The sequence below is a fragment of the Mercenaria mercenaria genome, chromosome 17 (assembly GCF_021730395.1).
Source record: "Mercenaria mercenaria strain notata chromosome 17, MADL_Memer_1, whole genome shotgun sequence".
Lineage (NCBI taxonomy): Eukaryota > Metazoa > Mollusca > Bivalvia > Venerida > Veneridae > Mercenaria > Mercenaria mercenaria.
In genome coordinates this window covers 9,957,068-9,978,605 of record NC_069377.1, presented here as the reverse complement: position 1 = coordinate 9,978,605, position 21,538 = coordinate 9,957,068, and the positions used below count along the sequence as shown (strand labels likewise).

The 21,538-nt window shown below is 33.5% G+C and overlaps 1 protein-coding gene across 1 annotated transcript; it reads left to right on the top strand.

Annotated features, from left to right (window-relative positions):
* The first annotated feature begins 968 nt into the window (after positions 1-968).
* On the top strand, positions 969-20,701 carry LOC123536565 (galactose-binding lectin-like). The gene is made up of 4 exons (XM_053528976.1): positions 969-1,108; positions 14,652-14,994; positions 18,018-18,415; positions 20,271-20,701. The coding sequence occupies exons 2-4, from the start codon at positions 14,669-14,671 to the stop codon at positions 20,411-20,413; spliced, it is 867 nt and encodes a 288-aa protein (XP_053384951.1). The 5' UTR covers positions 969-1,108; positions 14,652-14,668; the 3' UTR covers positions 20,414-20,701.
* The last annotated feature ends 837 nt before the right edge of the window (positions 20,702-21,538 follow it).

Here is a 21,538-nt window from a genome sequence, read left to right as displayed (position 1 = left end):
AGTTTTTTTTCAGCCAGAAACAGACATCCCGCACAAATACCTCCCAAAGTTAATCTTTCCTAAGCTCTGCGACGAAGTATTTGTGACATGATATAGGTGCCTTTATACAAAAAATATAGTTGACTTACTAAAAACTAAATATTGCAAGATTTTTGCATTTGCGAGAAGTTATTTCCGCTATTTTTATGTGTAAACAGTATTCAAATATTAAACACCATATGTTTAAACATCCGAACAATACCAAAATACCAGGATTTGTATTTTAAATGCATTTTCATTCCTCTACTATGACATGAAACTGAAAACACGTTCTATTTCATACATCGGATACAAAATTTGGCAAAATACTGTGTCGATTACATTTTTACATCTTGTTTTGTTCCGTAAAATCATCCAAGTGATGAAACAAAGACAAATCTAAGAATAAAGGGGTGATAAATAAGGTCACTACACTTCCGACTTACCTTGTTTATCCAAGACTAATAGGAAAAGTTAAATACTTACAAGTACGCACCAGTGAGTTGAAGACGCGACTTTTGTACCAATAATATAGGATTGATCATACACCGTGATACTGCCTCTATTTCTCAAATTTAAAAAAAAAATATTTTTGTAAAATAAGCTTTTTTGGCTGACATGAATTTTTACACAGATACAGTTTATCGTAACAACAAAATCTATAAGAAGATCATTTGGAAACAAAGAACGCAAACATGAAAAAAAGTAAATCTGGCGTGAATGAGTCTGTTCGCGAGAGGTAATGAAATGAGTAACACCCACAACAAGAATTACCAAATTGAGAGTATTGTGTGCCCAATTGGTAATTTAACTAAACTGACAGTTACATTTATTTAGAACGAAACAGTAATAACAAATGTACAATGCGTGCATCTACTTCAAACATGATACTTCAGAATGATTACGCGAAGATTCAAGAGGATACATACATAACATCAGCTTCATTGTTACCGATTCAAGGAAGTGAACAATTATTGCATTGTTGCAGATTAATGGAAGTGAAAATGATAGAATAACATCATTTTCATTGTTGCATATTCAAAGAAGCGAAAATGATAATATAAAAATAATAACATTGTTACATATTCAGGTAAGTGAAAATAATAAGGATATTGAAATCAGAAACAGAAACTAAAATCAAACCATCAGTTCAAAAATGACAATGGCATGTGATATACTTATTTGAATTAAAAACGCAAGTTTGATATATTGTACGTTCGGCCTTGCTTGTTCAGGAGTTATCTGCCCTTAAAACTGGATTTTTCTTCAAATTTGCATATTCAAGGGCAGGTAACTCCTGAACAAGCATGGTGACCTTCGATTTTTTTATAATTCTGTCTCTAACATGACACTGTGTTCATACACAAAGTTTGAACAAATTCTATTATTGGGATTTATTTTACCCAAAACTGCAGCATACGTCCTTAACTGTCCTGCAGTTTACTGTGGTCACAGACCGGAAATGCTGCCGAACGTGTGAAAGACGGATGTTTCGATCCTGACTTGCCGCCATCTTGTGTGGATGACCAGGATGAGGAAGTTCGACTACTGATGCCGCTAATCTTATAATAATGTTAGCTTTCTGTAAAACATTGTCAGCACTTTACACTTTATTACAAAACATAGATATTCCGGTCAAAATATATGCAGGAAAATCCCGTGCACAAGCATTTTCGCTTAAATTAATCCGGATTGTTTGATAAAACTTCATTTTCCAAGGCCTAAATGGTTGCTTTAAGAGTTTCTTTAAAATTAAAAATGGTGAAAGTTGTTTCAACATTTCGTAAGAAAACCATTAATGTATTAGTAAAAATGCGTTTTTAATGACGTGAAGTATACCAACCGATTATCTATATATAAGTGCCCGACAATGCATTACCATCAAGCTGAGCGTCTGTACTATCATACACTTTAGGTAAGTTTGCTCTTTGCTATTCTCATTTTCCTTTTAATCATGATTATAATTTGAAATTGTCACAGCAATGATCCTGATAAATATTCGACTTTTGGCGTATATGACGATTTTCATAAATTTGACAAACAAAAATAAAAATTAATTAACGCCATTCCGCATATTTGAAAAAAAAACCCTTTTCGATGATGACTTGCTTAATGCACCTGTCAATATTTTGCCCGCCCAGGGGGGCGGCGGGCCGACCCGGGGGAATTTGACATTTAAAAAATTTTGTTGTCTAAATCCCCACCCTAGGGACAACCTTTTTTGTCTAATTCCCACCCTAGAGCCTGGTTGGTACATCAAATGTTTGTCAAATTCCCGCCTGTCGGGAATGGTCTTCTGTCTAAAGTCCCGTGTATGCCCGCCGCTCCCCCGGGCGGGCAAAATATTGACAGGTGCATAATATCTATGTTCATGTTATCAAACTAGTGTCAATGGTCTCGTTGTTGTTATTTCTGCTGTACATTTAGGGTCATTGAGTCCATTCAATGTTCATTTATAAAAGTGTTCCAATTAAGTCGATGGAAAGGAAAGAGGTGGTCATACCGAAGAATATTCCTCCGGCCAGTAATCGATAGCGGTCAGATTTTCTATAGGCTATAGAAATAAGAATGGCATGTACACATTCTACTTTTAAAGACCGATTCTCTGTAAGAACCAAAAAAAGTTGGAAACTCATAGTCACAGATTTCCTTTAAACCGATTTTTTCTTGAAGAGGGTGCAAAATTAAGAAAATCCTGTTTTTCATTTTTTCAATATATGTCCCGGTTACCATGGAAACGAGGATGAAAATCCCCAACTTGCTGAATTTTCAAAAAAGTAGGGGTGCATACCTATTTTGTTATCTGGAAAGTACTAGAAAGTGTCCTTTATTTTCGTACTTGCAAATTTTAAAGGCAAATGAACAAGGTTTCATACCAAACTAATATTTCCAAATATTTATTTGATTCTTGTATGATCTAGACTTTTATCTGCAAGAAAAAATATATTTCTGGAGCAAATCATATGTTTATATTGTGCTCTACATCTTGAAAAGTGCACAGGTCTCAGCAGAAAAGTATATTTGTTTGTATAAAGGGAAGATGATATTTCAAAAAGAAACATAAATCGTAGTGAGTCATTCAGACACATTCTTGTAGATTTGGGCCAAATTTTATGGTTTGGGGCATTTTTCCTATTTTTATTACCTCCCCTTGATGCTCTTCATTTAGGAAATCACAAAGAGCTTATCTAAGTTTACTTCCTGGAATATGCTGAATTCAGATTTCTACTCGGATTTTGCATATTTTTAGTATATAGATACAATGACAGTCAGAGATTTTATGCTAAATGGGCATGTGATGCTTGGATGTGTCCCTTCAAACCAAGTCCACGCTTAAAATTTGCTGAATAGCGACATTGTTTGGGAAAAATACTCTGGCAGAAAACGGAAAAGAGTCTAACAGGCTGGTAACATTGCCCGATCGGGCTTCGACATAAAAACTAATATTTCTTGAAAAATAATGAAGATATTTCTTTCAAACTTGGTCCATTTATTAAGCATAACTTATGATGCATATGAAGATAGAAATCACTTTGTTGCCTTCAGTTTTGTTAAAATTACTTCCCTTTTTCAGATTTTTATGATGCATATTTTTTGAAGTCCAAAAAAGTTATGTTTCAATGCAATGTTCAAAACAGAAAAGAGTTCAATGGCTTTCTGTTGCTCCAAACTTGTGCGCCAGTACCTTTTTTCTATATATTTAGGGTCAATACTTTGTTTATAGTGCAGATGTTTGAACATTTTTTTACAACTAACATTTTTCTAAAGGAAGTGGCTATTCCTACGGTCCCGTAAGAATGGCCTCACAGGCTATTCCTACGGCTCTCCCGTAAGAATAGTGAAATAGCCCGCAGGTGGCTATTCCTACGGCTCTAAAGACAGTTTGTATGTCCACCTTGTATTGCATTGTACTGAATTAATTCAACTGGTATATTTTCGAACAAATTGTTTACTTTTCAGTTTCACACCCAGGGCGCCCCCTCCCAATAATTTGACCAATTAAGCTAATTCTCTTAACAATCTTTTGACAACGAGTCAATTTTAGCTGTGTCCTGCAGTTTTATAGTTGTTTTTGAGGTTTTAACAACCACTTTTTTTTAAAAAAAAACCACACACACAAAAAAAAAAAACGTTGTTTATAAACATTTTATGGAACTGGGTTTGTTATAGGTCGGCTGACTTTCAAAATGTACGCCGCCCTAGCTCCCCATTCTAAAAATGCTTCCTACGTGCCTGACAAGCGCCTGGATTCTTCCTCTAGTACCAGAAAGACTGGAAAATCATCAAATGACACATTTTCCTGTCAATGTTATGTTAAAGGTCCATTACTAAGGGAAAGTGAGTTGGCAATTTTTTTCATAGCCAGTGCATAGACTTCTGCAAGACACTAAATAATGAAGATTGGCAGGTCAAAATTTACAGAAGGTCTTTGGAACTCAAAGAAATGTATGTGTATTATGTTGAAATTTCAATGAATCGACAGAATGACCCCCCAGGTCTTTTTAACTTTCTTCATACTTCATAGAAAAATAATTGTACATATACTGCAATTTATTTCGAATTTCTACATACCAACTTTCATTTTCCAATAAAATGAAATAGTTTCTGTGCTTTTTAAAAGAAATTCAAATGTTCACTTTCCTTAGTATTGGACCTTTAAGGATTTTCACACACAATATGTAGCTGTCTGGCAATGAAAGCCTTAATGCATGAATATTTGATCACCACCCGAAAGAAAATGCACCTACCTTCCAATCAAAATTTAACAGTGACTTAATGATAATGAACATGTAATGGAGGCCAAATGCAAGTGGTATTAGAAAACTTATTTTTCCTTGAAAAGATCAAATTTTTATGCAGCTTCTTTAAGCCACGTCCTTTAACAAGTGCATGTACTTATTTCACATCTGCCAAATAAGTATCTATTGTGAAATTGGCGAATTCACCCAGATTTTCCCCTTTTCAATAAAAGCATGAAAATGTACTCAGAATGTGAAACCCCTTATCTAATGCATTGTTTTATAAGAAGACTTATAATATTTTCTACATGTTCACAAGCACAGGCAGTAATTGTGGTCTAAACTGAAGTAAAACTCTTAAAAAGAAACTTTGAAAAATTAAACAATTTCCTTCAAAAACAGTACAAACTATTATCTGATGAATTGTCTTCCACCGCTATAAACCATTTATCTACCTGGTACTAACAACATACCGGTAATTATTGGTTTTTAACCGATATTTGCGCTAAGTTCAGTGATTTGAATATTATTTCCTTTTCTTTAAAACAATGTAAAATAGCACTTACATATCTTAAAGACGATTATCTCTAAGTGAACTGAAAAAATAAGGCAATTAATTTGGATGGCAAGATGTGGGAACCACAAACTGTGGTTTGAAATGAAATGATAATAATTTTTACCAAAGTGCTCCCTGTAATCTTTATGACTTTATGACGTGATTTTGCATGTCGATGACCATCTGGCAAAATCAACACCCGTATATACTTTTCGTTTCTAATTAGTACTTAGTAGAAGTATTTTTTTCTTGAAAATTGGCATGCACATGTAGAAATATATACTTAATAAAAGCTTAAAAGGATTTTAAAAAGTATTCAACACTTAAGATTTTATGTCTTGATTTTGCCTTTTACTTGAGATTTCTTCGCATATAAATTCTGTCCAAATCAACACCCTCAAACGTTTTTCGTGAATAAAAGCTTAAAATGTTTCTTTAAAAAATCATCACTTTAAATTTTATATCTTGATTTTGCCTGTCATTTAAAATTTCTGCGTATACAGTAGAATCTGGCGAAATCAACACCCGTATACGTTTTTCGTTTCAAAACCACCTTATATATAACTATTTTTTTTTGAAAATTGACATGCAAAGTTCTCTCTCGATGTGATACTAAAAGGTAAACAATTTGTTCGAAAATATACCATTTAAATTAATTCTGTACAATGCAGTTCAAGATGGACATACAAAACTGTCTTTAGAGCCGTAGGAAAAGCCACCTGCGGGCTATTTCACTACTCTTACGGGAGAGCCGAAGGAATAGCCTGTGAGGCTATTCTTACGGGACCGTAGGAATAGCCACTTCCTTTTCTATAATGTTGTAAGTCAAAGGAAAGTAAAATGTATACATGCATGTACTAGCGCAATAATTTAGAGCATTAGAAAGCCATTGAACTCTTTTTTTGTTTTAAACTTAACATACGGTAAGAACATTTTTTTTGGACTTTAAAAATTACGCGTCATAAAATTTTGAAAAGGGGAAATAATTCTACCAAAGCTGAAGGCAACCAAGTTATTTTTATTTTAATTTGTATCATACGTAATGCTTAATAAATGGACCAAATTTGAAAGAAATATCTTCTTTATTTTTCAGGAAATATTAGTTTTTATGTCGAAAGCCCGATCGGGCAATGTTACCAGCCTGTCTAAACTGTGGATAGACATCAGAGTCTGACATCTGTCTGTTTATTTCTATAAGTGAAGTTTGTATCAACTGACTGAAGGATCAGTGTTAAAGGATAACACTACAATGAAAACAGGTGAGTCTCATAATATTTTATGTTTTAATATGACATGTAAAAATTTCAAGCTATGCAAGATATGTGCTCACTTCCTTCAACAGATTCAAAGACCATACAGAGGTTATTTTCTTAAATATTGGACAGACATTTCTTATTATTTTACCAAGATAAAACTTACAGGCATTTTTCCATCATTTTGGGAATACCATGCACCAACACCAGTGGAATTGGGAAAATGCTGTCAGAAATTGTCTAATGTGGAAATTTCCAAATTATCAAAATCTATGTAAAGATATTTTTTGTGTAAAATTTTAATGGATTACATTTCAGTAATTGAGCAACACTATAAATGTTGTTGTAATAACCTAAATATAGATATATCAAACACCCATATAAGGTAACACATTTGGGAATTTCATATTCAGACTTGGGAAGATACTGTTTTCTTTGGGATTACCTCCTTTTATTGGAGGTAGATTTATAATGGGAAAAGCCTGATTTTAGTTGTAAATGACCATTAGCATGCTTTTTATGTTATTTGTAAAAAGCAGATAAAGACATGTTTTCATTTCAAAATGTATATATTTTTGTAAATTTATTTGACAATGTTTTGTTTTTCAGCTGTGAGTTGTTTCATTTGAAAATGACTGCTTGATGATAAAGTTTCAAACAACTATGAAGTGAGTGGATGTTCTAGAGAGGTAATCATAATTTAGTCATTTGCAACAGTGTATGTGTTTGCCAAAGTACCTGTAGAAATATAGACTTACTGAAGTAAAAACTCACTGAATACTGAAAAATGAAAACATTTAATTGCATCCATTGCTACACATAAGTCAGCATGTTTTAATCTGCACATGCCTGTTTTACTGTTTTACAAGTACATATTGAATGCAAATGGTTTGTGTCAAAGTTAATATGTTTTTTATATATATATATATTTACACATTAGAGGCCTACATGTATTTAAATAAAGAATGAAGTCCCCCACATGCCCATATTCATACAAGTATGAAATCTTGACCTCTCAATCTATGATACAAGAATAGCTAGTAGGACTTCATATAACTTAAATTGACATACATTTGTATTGTGACTATAAATATTGATAAGTTTTTGAAATTTTAAAATATACCCTTTTTCAGAAAAGGACCCTCTGCACATCATGTATGAGAAACAGATTTTACTTTTAAAGTGGTCCATATAATGTTGAAAAGGATGAAATCTTGTATCTGTCAAAATGTAACAACAATAACCACAATTTTAGTTTGATTTGTGTTTATTCCAGACTAATTCTTCAAAGAATGAATGATCATCATCATCCTTATATTGGAATAAAAGGAAGGAAGGTATCTACATTTTATTTATAGTTTATCTTAGTGTCTGATCAGGTCTGATTTCAGATCTTTATAATTGCTTGATTGAATGTTATTTTTTGACAGAATATTTTATTTATGAACTTTGTTTAGAATTTCATGTATCTTAAATTTAATCAAAGTGTAGCAATTCAAAAGTATTTCATACAATTGTTCCTTTTAAAATCATTTCAAGGAGGGGGAGGTCTGTGTGATAAATTATTTTCATTTAAAGAATAAAGGAAAGATGTATATATTATACATTTACTTATACAAAATTTATTAAATGATTGAAATAGTGTATGTAATTTTCATTAATTTCCAAATTTGTGAAAGGAAACCCTCCAACTGGCTTGTAGAAGATCAGTAGTTCTACCCAGTAACATGATGTCACAAATATTTTAACTGGAGAGCCCATCCCCATCCCACCACCACCCATAGTCAAATGAAAGACATTCATATTAATATTCTCTCACATCTCTATTTTTCAGTGACAGCTACAGTCATGGTAAAAGTAAATGCAGTCAGAAGACCTCTGATATCACCTGAAGAGCCAGCCTTCTCAAGATTCTGTATCAAATAAAAATAACAAGGACTGCTAAAAAGACTTTTTATAACTTGCAAATGTGCAGTCTTTGACATAACTGTCTAATCCAGGTAGTTTAGTGTTGACAAGATGACATTTCATCTCTATTATAGTAGAGGACACAAGTTTGAAATGCAGTATGTCATTGTGAAGGCAAAATGTGTATGAAAATAGTGTGTGTGTTTTCCAAATAGAGAGGCTGAAAGTGGGGAATCATCAATTAGTGTTTTTGGAATAAGTTATGGACATCTGAATAGTGAAGATCTGTCCCTTTTTTGATTGCCACAGACCAAAATAATGATTGGTGCCTTTGACGTAAATAGAAGAACTCACACTGGACACCCTGAAGATGGAATTATGTTGTTTGCATTAATGTTTCTTTTTCAGATTTATGGAAAAAATTAGAATGTCATTTCTTAAAAATGTTGATAGTTGTTTAACCAAAGGCCCTGTAATTGAAAAATATCTTTATTCTTGACTTTATATTAAAATTAAAAAAAATCTGATACTGTTTGATTACTTTTGCATGTATAACATTAAATTTGTTATATTTAAATTTGATGAAATTTAATGTATTTTGAAAAAGATGCACTTGAACATATCTAAATGGAATAAACGCATGACAGTCTTTGAATATCTGTAAAAAAAGCACATATTTTGCAGTTCTCATCAGATTTGGTTACCAATTTACAGCATAATTATACATGAAGGCTTATTACTCAAACATATGCAGATCTAACTGTATATTTTCTACCATAGATAATTTTATTTCATATAGATTTTTTAAATCTTTAAAAATTACTGAGAAAATATAGCAAAACAATGGTTGAATTAGTATACTTGATTTTGTGAGATTGTTGAAATATTAAAATTCTTTTTCCCTCTTAAGCCTGTATCATAAAATCATATTTTCTGATGAAATTTATTTTTTAAGAATGTTGCAATGCAGATTTTAATGAAAATTCATACATTTGTAAAGTTACCTTTATTGTGTTAGGTAATAACTTAAGCCCATATATACTAATTGGCCAATGATTAAAGAGAACATCTGAGTTTCTAGCTGACTTTCTGACTAATTTAAGACCTCATTCATGTAACAACATCTATTAACCTTCAGAAATCCAGTAAAATTGTCATCTGTAAAACAGGTTTCATTCTAAGATATACAAGGCATATAACATCCTATTTTACCAGCATGTATTTACTTTAATAAATAAAGTAGATTTAATTGTGTATTTTGATAAATTTTGGAAAAAGCATTAGGAGATATGTCTGCAACTGCAGTTTGTATTAACTGAGTACAGGCACTGGAATGTGCATGATCAGGGTTTTTCTGAATAAACTTAGTAAAGTCTTAAATCTACATTATCTATAGCTGTCCGTAAAAAGTCTAGCCATTGTCTTGATAGTTTGAAAGAATTAAATACATTTGAGCCACGCCATGAGAAAACCAACATAGTGGCTTTGCGACCAGCATAGATCCAGAGCAGCCCCCGCAGTCTGGTCAGGATCCATCCTGTTCCCTTTCAAAGCATATTGCAATTAGAGAAACTGTTGGTGAACAGCATTGATCCTGACCAGACTGCGCTGATGCACAGGCTGGCATGGATCCATGCTGGTCGCAAACGCACTATGTTGGTTTTCTCATGGCGCGGCTCATTTAAAGTTTTACCTAGCAAAATATTGACTAAACTGTTCTGTAGATAATTTGATTTAATTTGATTGTTAAAGGAAGAATGTGCATCATGATTGTTATTACATGAACATACTGTATTATTTTTAAATATCATAATATTTTTCAGTCTTGGATTACACTGTTATTTGTTCATAATTTTGAATTGTATTTAAAATGTATATATTAAATCAAATGGCGAAGTAGACATGATTTTGCTTTTTCTACTATTTGTTTCCATGGCAACAAAATGATTTTCAAAGTTGAAAGGACACTGTCTTTACACAATCACACATAGATATTTTTATGCCGAATCTTCTTCGTAAATTCCTCGATTTCTCCCTAAATTCTGTGGAGGGAGAAGTCACTTCTCCCTAAAATTTTGACCTAGGATGATCCCTGTTTTTTAATGCAAAATGAATGTTGTAACCATGGCAACTTGAAAAAAAAATGGACAGTCATGATTAGTAACCATACAATACCTTAAAGGCCAGTATCAGTTGGTTATGAGTATTTCCAACTGCTTTGAAACTCAAAATTAGTTTACCCAAAAGAAAGAAAAGTGCATACAAGGTTGTTGAGAACTGACCTTGTGACAATGCTTTAAGTTTCATAGATTATTATTATGGTTGTATCCTTCTTAATTCTGCCCAGAATGTGCTTCAGGTGCGTTAGATGCATTGACAGTTTGCAGATGAACTTTTCTTGTTTGATAGAATATAAAATTGATACAGAAAGTGCTTTAAAAAGGTCTGAATTATAATTTTCTTGTACGTTGCCATGGTAACGGAACATTCTCCTTAATTTCTAGACAAAGTGTTGGACAGTATAACTTTGTAAAATGATTTTACATGAAATACTTATGTTTTGCTACAATTCTGTATCTGGCAATGTAATATTATTTCAGGTTATTCTGTAATTTAGGCATAAATGAGTTTGCTGAAAACTCATTTTTTGTCAATTTTCAAAATTTTGTAAAAAGCTCAAATATGAATGACCCACTAAAATTCCTCCTTAAATTGAAATGGGTATCATAGCTCTGCTGAATCCATACAAGTATTATATTCAGATGCGTGCACTTTTTTTCTATTAGAAGTTCAAAAATATACATGCAGACCAAGTTTTAAAGATAATGTAAAATCTTAAAAGGGGGTATTTATAAAATTGTTGCTTCTAAAACTGTGAAAATGTTGAAAGACAATACTTGTTTTAAATAATTACTTCAGGTATGTATTTCAGGCAAATATGAAAATAAGTGCTGTATTTCAGACATAGAGACCACTATTTGTGAAGAAAATTGTAACATTTTAGTAAAATTTGACTCTCAGAAATTGCCTTTTTTCGCAAAAAGTATAATGTTCCCGTTTCCATGGTAACCAGAGCTGATTCATATCTTTTCACCCTTGATTCTTCATATATGGCTTGAATACTAAAAAGGGTCAAATATGAAGTAATTCTGAGACTATGAGTTTCCGACCCCTTCTTTAATTATTTGGTTCTTACAGAGAATTGGTCTTAATAACAAAATTACTAAAAATAAGAAACCTTAGGTGCAAAAATATTACCAAAGTTCAACATTTGATTCATCACATGGTATTTTTAAATAAAATTTTATCTTTATTTTTGATTCGTTCCTAACATGATATTTAATGCCATCATTTCGTCATTTTTTCCCTTCTAATTTCTATATAAAATGTGTAAAAATCTCATACATGCGTTTCTTAAAAGCATTCTTTTTGTATAAAACCATTGATATGAAAGCTTAATTGCAAGTCATTTCCTACTCTCATTGAAATTATCATTGATTGATATTTATTTCATTTTTTTGAAATAAAAATTTGATTCGTTCTCAGACGGTTAAATTCCACTAATTTGGAAGAAAAATTAACTTCAGCGCGAAGTTGTTGTAGTGTCACATGCAGACGATATTATTATGCCGCGTGAACATGCGGTATTGTGATAGAAAGGTTAAAGTAATGATTTAATCAGTTTAGTTAATTTGTGTTTTAATGTTTTATTCGTGTAAGGCTTGGGTGTGAGAAGTGTTGCGCTATTCATTACCATGTTTGAATATGGATTCGGTCTTGTATGTTACGTTTTGCTTGGTTCTATTCTGTGCTTTCAAATGATCATCTTATAGAATTATTTAAATTGTTATCTAGTACGAAGTACAAGTGTACGTCCAAAAAAAGAAAATTTTATCATATACTTTTGCAGAAAGAAAACAAAATGTTTAAACATACAAATTAACTTGAAAAGACAAAACAATTCAAACTTACATTTTATACTATAGATCTTTGTAAACAATAAAATGTTTGGAAATAATTTAAAGCTTCGGCAAAATTATAACAAGAAAGTTATGAACGTTACAAATATCAAATAAATATTCATTCAATTTACGAAATACATTCTCAGCTAGAATTAAGAAACTATTGTCCATTGTGTTTACAACAGATACGGGAACTCCATCTTTCAAATGCTTTGTATCTATAATTGTTTCATAAGTGTATGAATGACACTTTTTACTTGAGCGTGGCGTCTGACCACCATTTTCGTAAACGGTTATATACCGTGTAGAAGACGTAGTGTTTTGCCTTTAAGTGTAGGGATAACGCATGTTTTTTCGTGTTATAACATCTGAAAAACTGATAAATGAATACATTGTCACTCAACGTCATTAAATTTCCACGAAATGCGCGGGAATGTCTGAGTTGTTTTTACGTTGAAGTCATTTCGTTTTGAATTATCCGTTTTGGGGCCGAATGGCGTTTACGCTTTGCTACGGAACGCGCATATATATACTCTCTTTATTTCAGTCTCATCAGTGTACAACATATATTACATAATATACATAATAGAATATCAATAAAATGCACACTGCCACTCTATAAAAGAGTTATAAGAGACTTATAGCTAAAACATATCAGTATTACTTTGACTATTAAAACACCATGTTAAAAGAAAGATGTAGCTGCTAATAAGCTCAAATAAAATGTTGAGGCATGCCCATAAAACCATATATAAGAAAGCAGCCAAATTAAAATTTAGCAGTACTGAAAAAAAGTAAAATGATTTTATCTCATCAAATTGTTGATGAGCTAATTAGCACCCACTTCTTATCAAAAATTATACATGAAAATAAAACAATCATTCAAATATCAAGAGCTGTCTACAAGACAGCTTGCTCCACTATTCAGCAATTTGAAGGTAAAATAAATTTATTTCACAATAAAGACCTCTACTTACATACTAACACTATGTCTATAAAGGAAGCATCCGGGAACATGACCTTGACCTTAGGTATAGTGTGCCTAGTCCCCTCATATACCCCGTTTGCATGCCGGACAGTATTTATGTCAATTTATCAATAGCATACAAGCAATAGTAACAAATATATATATAAAAAAAAAAAAAAAAAAAAAAAAAAAAATTCCTTGAAAATAATCTAAGTATAACACCTTGGTGACCTTGACCTTAAGTATCGGCCCAGCCCCTGCATATTTAATTTGCATGCGGAGCAATGTTAACATGAAGTTACATTAAGCTTTAAGCACAAAGAACAAAGAAAAGCAAAGGTTGCTGAAAAAAAACTTAGCCAAAAAGAAAAGGCACACGCCGACAACAGGGCACTAGGAGAGTAGCACCCATTTCCTTCGAACAGTGGAGCTAAACATTTTTTTTTTTTTTTTTTTTTTTTACAGAGGTAAAAAAATTGTAAAAGTGTACCTTAGCATAATTTACAAAGATAAAATTGTCTTCTACTTAAAATATCACTACAGGTTTTGGCACATCTTCTGACTAATGATGGATATGTGAACAACACAATAAACTGTTCAGTTTCTGATAAAGCAAGGAAATTAGGTTCGGCATTCAATGCATGGTGGAATAAAGTCTCCCTCAAATCATCATACAAGCTACAACTAAGAATTACATGTTTTTCTGTTTCTACAACATCACAAAATGGACATTTTCTATCTTCCAGACTTAAATTTTCGTACCGGCATATATAAAAAGGTGTTATAACAGCACGCGAGCGCGAGAATCTCCTTGTTAACACACGTTTTCTCCCCTGTCAAAACACACCCGAAAAGTGACAATAACAGCAGTTTTATGCTAGAATAGAGAATATTAAATTGTTGTTATTCTTGGTTAATGGAAAATGCTAAAAGTAGATTAAAGATACTAAAAACATAAAATGAAAAATTAATACATAAAATAGGTATTTTCACTGAAATTAAAAGAAATGTTTGAACACAATTAAAAAAACAACTTACTTTAAGGTAAGGCATTGTAAAATATTGTAAGCTACAATGAAACAAAATTTGTAGATAGGTATCTAGTTCTTTGTAACTAACCATTTTTATTTCTTAAATAAGATTGAAAAGTGAAAAAATATCTCAAAGTATGTTTTAAACGAGACTCTTTTTAATTTTTTAACTTTTAATCTGCACTTGCATTTTGTTAAGATGACTTTTTCATTTCAGATTCAATAGCAGAATCCATGAAAACCATGACGCTGAATTTTCTGATCAAACACCGTTCAAGTGGGAAATTCTTCCATCCAACTGGGGGCGGCCCTCATCCCGAAAATGGCACAAAAATTGTTCTGCATCAAGATATACACGAACACATGCACTGGACATTCGAGAAAGTGACTGGTCATTGGGGATACATCAAACACGTATCTAGCGGAAAGATCATCCATCCAGAACACGGAAGTCTTAATCCTGGAAATGGCACAAAGCTGGTACTTCACAGCGATCGACACTGGGCAGCTCTGTTTGCTCTTGACAGTGCAAATGATTATGTCATACACAAAGGCGGAAGGTAAAGAAACATAAAGTCAAACACGTCTTTAAGACTGTATCTAATGGTCTCTTTTGAAAATCTTGCGTCCTATCTTTGATGACGCCAATCTCCGTAAATTATTAACTGTTACAATTTCAAAAGATTTTGCTCCGTTTAATTTTTATAATAAGATAAGATTATTATTTAGAATCGGCTAATAATTGAGAAATAAACTTTTTTTTTCTGCCTGTAAAGACAAGTAGATCTCGTTTTGTTTCGCCTCCTTCGATTTGCCAAAGCGTTTAATTTAGTTAAATTCTGTTGGTCTTAATCATATTAGATTTTGATAGGATTATTTCTGTAATGCCGGTTTTAATCAAGTCAGATTTTTTTCTTTGGTAAGACAAAGTAAAAAAAGTCTTCTAAAGAAAGTCTTTACACTAAATAGGAAGTGACTTCTCAGTGTTATGTGTGAACTAGTCCAAGATGTAGTTCGCTGTTATTGATGAAATATGAGCCGCGCCATGGGAAAACCAACATAATGGCTTTGCGACCAGCATGGATCCAGACCAGCCTGCGCATCCGCGCAGTCTGGTCAGGATCCATTCTGTTCACTAACAGTTTCTCCAATTCCAATAGGCTTTTAAAGCGACCTGCATGGATCCTGACCAGACTGCCCGGATGCGCAGGCTAGTCTGGATCCATGCTGGTCGCAAACCCACTATGTTGGTTTTCTCATGGCACGGCTCATTAATATGGTATTATAAGGTATATAAGGATATTGCAGTTTTTTTGTTACACCACTTCCATTGTGAATTTGCAGGTATTAGTTTTATTCTACATACGCCTAATTGCTAAACAGCAAATTTCATGTGAGCATTTTCAGAGGGTGTTGTTTTTCAGAACAGATTATGTTTCTTTGATATGTAAAACACATCTCAGTATCTTTTATTTTTGATAAGAAGACATGTTATACTGACTGGCTACATATGGTCATTCTCATCCATCAGAAGTTCGTCAAAGTCCCGAGACGAACTAAGGAAACCATGGTAGACCTCTTGTATGCAAGAATGTATATGGTTTTCATGAAAATATTTCGTTCAAATTACATTCTGTTCAAATTACATTATTTATAGTTTACTGAAATCATGTACAAATTGGAGAGGATTTTCGGAAACATGTTGGAAGTTTTTAGTTACTTTAAAAGTTCGTACTATCGTTAAAAATGTAACAAGAGGGTCATGATGACCCTGGATCGCTCACCTGAATAATATGAGCTACATGTTTCAAATGTCAAACTGATGATAAAATAAATGTCAAACTGATGATAAGATATTAAGAAAGTCAGTAGATCACATTCATGTTCAATGAAATTCAGTTTTACGATTTGTGCAAAACTGTGTATGTCATCGAAATTTCAAGGCTGTATCTTAAAAAACAAGAAAGTAGGTCAGTAGGTCAAGGTCACAGTCAAGTGACATCATATTACTTGGGATCATCAGGTAATTATAATTAAACAGTCTTGGAAATAGGATCAGATGATTTTTTTAAATATTTTTTTCCTATATAACTCACATAATAACTAAGTGACCCCAGGGCTGGGCCTCTTTTAACCCCAGGGGCATAATTTGAACAATTTTGGTAGAGGAATAGTAGACAATGCATGATACCAAATATCAAAAGCCTAGGTCGTATGGTTTCAGACAAGAAGATTTTTCCTATAAAAGTCTATATAAAACTTGGGACCCCCAGAGCAGGGCCTCTTTTCACCCCAGGGGTACAATTTGAAAATTTTGGTTGAGGACCATAAGGCAATGCTGCAAACCAAGTATCAAAGGTTTAAGTGTTGTGGTTTCAGACAAGAAGATTTTAAAACTTTTTTTCCAATATAAGTCTATGTAAAACTTGGGACCCCCGGGGCGGGGCCATATTTGATCCTATGGGGATAATTTGAAACATATTGGTAGAGGACCACTTGATGATGCTACATACCAAATATCAAAGCCCTAGGCCATGTGGTTTTGTACAAGAAGATTTTCAAAGTTTTTCATATATATAAACCATGTGACCCCCGGGGCGGGCCATATTTGACCCTAGGGAGATAATTTGAACAATTTTGGTAGAGGACCACTAGATGATGCTACACACTAGATATCAAAGCCCTAGGCCCTGTGGTTTTGGACAAGAAGATTTTTAAAGTTTTTCTTTTCGGTTGCCATGGCAACCAGAGTTCTGCATGGAATTCAATTCTTTGAAAAATTTTGAAAGGGGGCCACCCAAGCATCATTCCTGTGAAGTTTGGTGTAATTCTGCCTGGTGGTTTTCAAGAAGAAGATTTTTTTAGAAAATGTTGACGGACGCACGACGTTCGACGGACATTGAGCGGTCACAAAAGCTTACCATGAACCTTTGGCTCAGGTGAGCTAAAAATTCATGATGTCTTCATTAGAAAATAAATAAGTCAAGTCGACAGACTGTAAAAATAATTAGTCAACGACAAAGGATTCGAAAGTCGCAAAGATGATATTTTTCTGCAGCTCAAAACGACACAGGTTCTCAATTTGCCAAAGAAATCGCAATTAAATTATAATTGCTTACACAGAAAGCTATATAAAAACTGTCACAAAGGAGTTCGATTCGTTATTTTTAAACAAAATACCGTCCCGTCGAGACGAGCCGGAATAAAAGTAGTCAATCGGATTTAGAAACATTTTTGTCTGAAACTTTGGAAATATATTTAATGTTGTGTAATGATTACGCTTCCATGAATTCCTGAGTCTTATATAACTTATAGGTCATTAAAATAAGTTTAATTCAGTTGAAGTATAATTCAAACTACAGTGAATAATTTTTCTAAAAGATTACTGTAAAGATAACTTGGCGATTGTTAGAAACGACAAGCTGAAAAAAATTTCTTCCTATTACTTCTTATCAGATATCAATTCTTTGCATATATCCATAACAACTAGACTATCAAACAATTCATGAAGAAGAAAAAGAAATGATGTCGAGAAAGGAACATAACTCAAAAGTTATATATTTTTTAAACTTTAATTTTTTAGGTACGCTCATCCCGTAGGTGGCAGTCCAAATCCAAGCAAGGGGACAACTGTTGTGCTGCATTCAGGTGTACATGACGCCATGAGATTCCAGTTCGTGTCAACCAGTGATCGAAATGAAGAAGTTCTCGTTTATGGAAATCCAACAATGGTTGGAAAATGGAAAATGCTCTATATGGTCCTCAATCCCATCGCAGAACACGTGGAGCAACTGCAAATGAAGATTGGGAAGTCAGCAACTGAGAGTGTGACCGGTTCTTTCAAGTACAAATGGGAGAGATCAGGGGGTTTGGAAATTGGAATAGTAAAAGCCTCGGCTTCCGAATCATTCAAGGCGATGTTTGAAAAGACAGCATCAGCCACGTGGTCCAGCGAAACAACACGCACAAGCGAAATACGAGGTAATCGGTAATATATATATAAAACAATCGTGATTTCACTATTTCACACACTACTTTGTTTAAATAGTATATGCTCTGCAATTTCTAAAGACAAGACAATTGGCACATTCTGCTTTCTAAAAGGTAATACAACTGACTAGATCAGATTAAAAGTATCTTGAGTTCAAATTTACCTGTGAATTCATATAAATATAAAATCGACAGTCTTTAAGTGTCGTGTGGCGGCCGTTAAAGTTCCGCGTACTTGGACTGCTGTTATTATTATTTATGGTTCGTAGGGATCATGGAGTCCGTTCAATTTTGTTAAAATGGAGTAGCACTAAAGCTGGTTCTAGGGTGTGTTAGGGTGATGCACATTTCATTTCTCCTGATGAAGAGACTCAATTGAGCTGAGTTTGATTTTTTTGCTTGACTGCGTTGTACGCTTCCAAAATATCTTAAAGTTTATCAAGCTATCATAACAGCAGTCTTTAAGTGCCGTATAAATCTATCTCGTATTTTGGACTCACTGTTGCTATTATTTTCCGTTCTCTTGGATCACTAAGTCCCTATGGATTTGTGCTTAAGCTGATTAAAGGGAGGCGTGCACTTTTCATTACCTCTCATGAATAGACTCAACCAAACGAGCCTGTCAGTTTGGTTTGTTGCATTCTATGCTGCTTAAATACATTCTCATATTGGTATTCAATACTTCTTTGCGATCTGTTTTGAAAAATAATAATCATTACCTGTGAAGAATCTGTGCAACACATCTAATCGCCACCTATTCATCATGATTTGGTTTTATATCTCGATTTTGTCAATGCGAAATTATATGGATAGCTTATTGGCTATATTTCCAAGTTTGTATACATATTACTTTTTAATTTTACCACGTCTTTATTGACTGACTGCATTATTTATGGCTTATTGATACTATTTTTAAAAATTTCAAATTTGTGAAAAACATTTACACTAGATAACGCCGATGCTACTAGTACAGGACGCCACATAAACGGGCTGGTAATATGTTTCTTAATGCATAATTACATGTAACTAAATAAAATGCTAGAAACGGTGAGAAAATAAATTTAAGAAAATCTCATTCACGGTTTGAGAATGTCCATTCGTTATAACTTCGTGCTTGCTTAAAAAAATTCAACTCTGGTATACTATCCTGAACACAAGGGAAGGGGTAGATTCACTTTTCATCACAATGTGATCATGGATCTAAGACTGGGCCTTCTTGTTCAGTAATTATTTCTATCAGTTTTGTTTCATATATTTGAAATCAGGCTGAAATCCTGATAATTTCACAGTGATATTATTAAATATAGTTCCAATGGTATTCAAAATATTATTTTACTACACTAGCATTTATATTATATAATGGGCCAATTCGTTTTACCCCACCTGCAGGTTTTTTTTAAATAAACGAACGCCCCGACGTACGCCGCCCACGCGAGCCGACATAAAAGACAATAAATTTTGATGATTTTCTTCTCTGGCTTGTTCCAAACAAGTTAGCGTTTTTTTTCTTGTTGTATGTTTCCGCTTTTACAGGTATTAAACACAAATGTCAATATTGTTTTCCGAATTCTTATTGCGAAAATATATGATTTGCCGCTTATGCCCGGAAGCCAAACGAATGACTGGCGAAACGGCATAAACCGCATGGCCTTTCACGAGGCTGTCGAAACATCGAAACATATTGCAGGCAAAATGGGCAAATGTGCTTAAAACATTTTAAATACATCAAATAAAAAGAAAATGGACACGAGTTTGACATTTTCACAAGTGAATAAAATATAAAGCATAAAGGGCAATGTGATCAGATTGGTTCATTGTACTTAGTATACTAATGTTCTTGTTTCAGTGATACCCGGTAAATCAGTGGTTACATGGCAGTTCGTGTTTGACGTACAGCAAGGCGAATCTAGGTCGGTTTTTCAGAGTGACCTCTTTGAAGATACAGACAGCGAAACTAAAGAACCAGAGGCTCTACAATACAAACGCTAATGTGCAGTTGAAATTAACAATCTATGGACTTAAAATGACAGATAATAATTGAAATTATGATACAATTGTGCAGGATATTACATTTTATTTATAGCATAAAAAACTTAGAATAAACTGTGCAAGTAAAAATAACAGCACTTACAGAATGATATATAATACGCAATATGACTTTTCTATAATGGTAAATAAGCTTACAGGGATGTTAAGTTTTTTCAAGACATAGTATAATAGTTTATGTGTAATATCACTCAGTGAGTTGAAAGAAACAATAAAGAAATAATGCTTCGATAGTTGCTTTATGATTTTATGTCTTCTCCTTCTTGGCCTCCGTCCGTCTAGGAAGACGATGGGTTTTGCACGTCTGTCTGGGCTGAACAATGCCTTCCGTGACTGTGACAGCCGATTCTTGACTGGCACTCTTTAAGCAGTCGGTGCAAACAAATACAGTGTCTGGATCTCCCTCCTGTCAGCTTCAGCGATCCTCAAACCTTCTTTCACGGCATGTCTCCAGCTTGCCCTGTCCGCGGCCATGTCCTCCCATTCATCAATGCTGATGTGGGTGGACTGCAGATCTCTTTTGCATGCGTCCTTTTATCGTAGGCAAGGACGACCTTTCGGACGGGTACCTTTTTCCAGCTGAGATTTTTTTGCGATGTAAATGAGATGTGAAACCAAAATTTGTAGTCCTGTTTGGCGACATATAACCTATACTGTGTTGTGCTCCGTAAAACCCAAATAAATAAAAAATTAATAGGTCTTTTGGAATCCGGCCCTTTTCCATGCGGTGTACATGTCCAAGCCATCGGAGCCGTCTCTCAGTGAGCATTTCCTGTAAAATTCATTGAAACAAACAGGGAAATGTTTGAAATGATAATATTTATATTTAGATAATCAATACAATGGATTCTGTGAAATTTGGAATATTTTACCTCTGTCTTGGTGATTGCATGAGGTCTTGTGTGTCTTTAGAATAGCAAGTGCCGTTGTGCATTAGGTCTCTAAATACCATTCAACGAAGGGGGTAGATATGTGTAAAGGAAAACTTGCATCGGTTCAGCCTGCATAAATTTTTTATTTTGGAGTCTAAACATGTTATCTTACTGAAATATTGGGGTATATGGCCAG

Excerpts from the sequence above, each read along its gene's own strand:
- LOC123536565 (XM_053528976.1), top strand. The coding sequence starts at position 14,669 with ATGAAAACCATGACGCTGAATTTTCTGATCAAACACCGTTCAAGTGGG. Across the intron at positions 14,995-18,017 it reads GTCATACACAAAGGCGGAAG|GTACGCTCATCCCGTAGGTG; the intron begins GTAAAGAAACAT and ends TTAATTTTTTAG. Across the intron at positions 18,416-20,270 it reads ACGCACAAGCGAAATACGAG|TGATACCCGGTAAATCAGTG; the intron begins GTAATCGGTAAT and ends TTCTTGTTTCAG.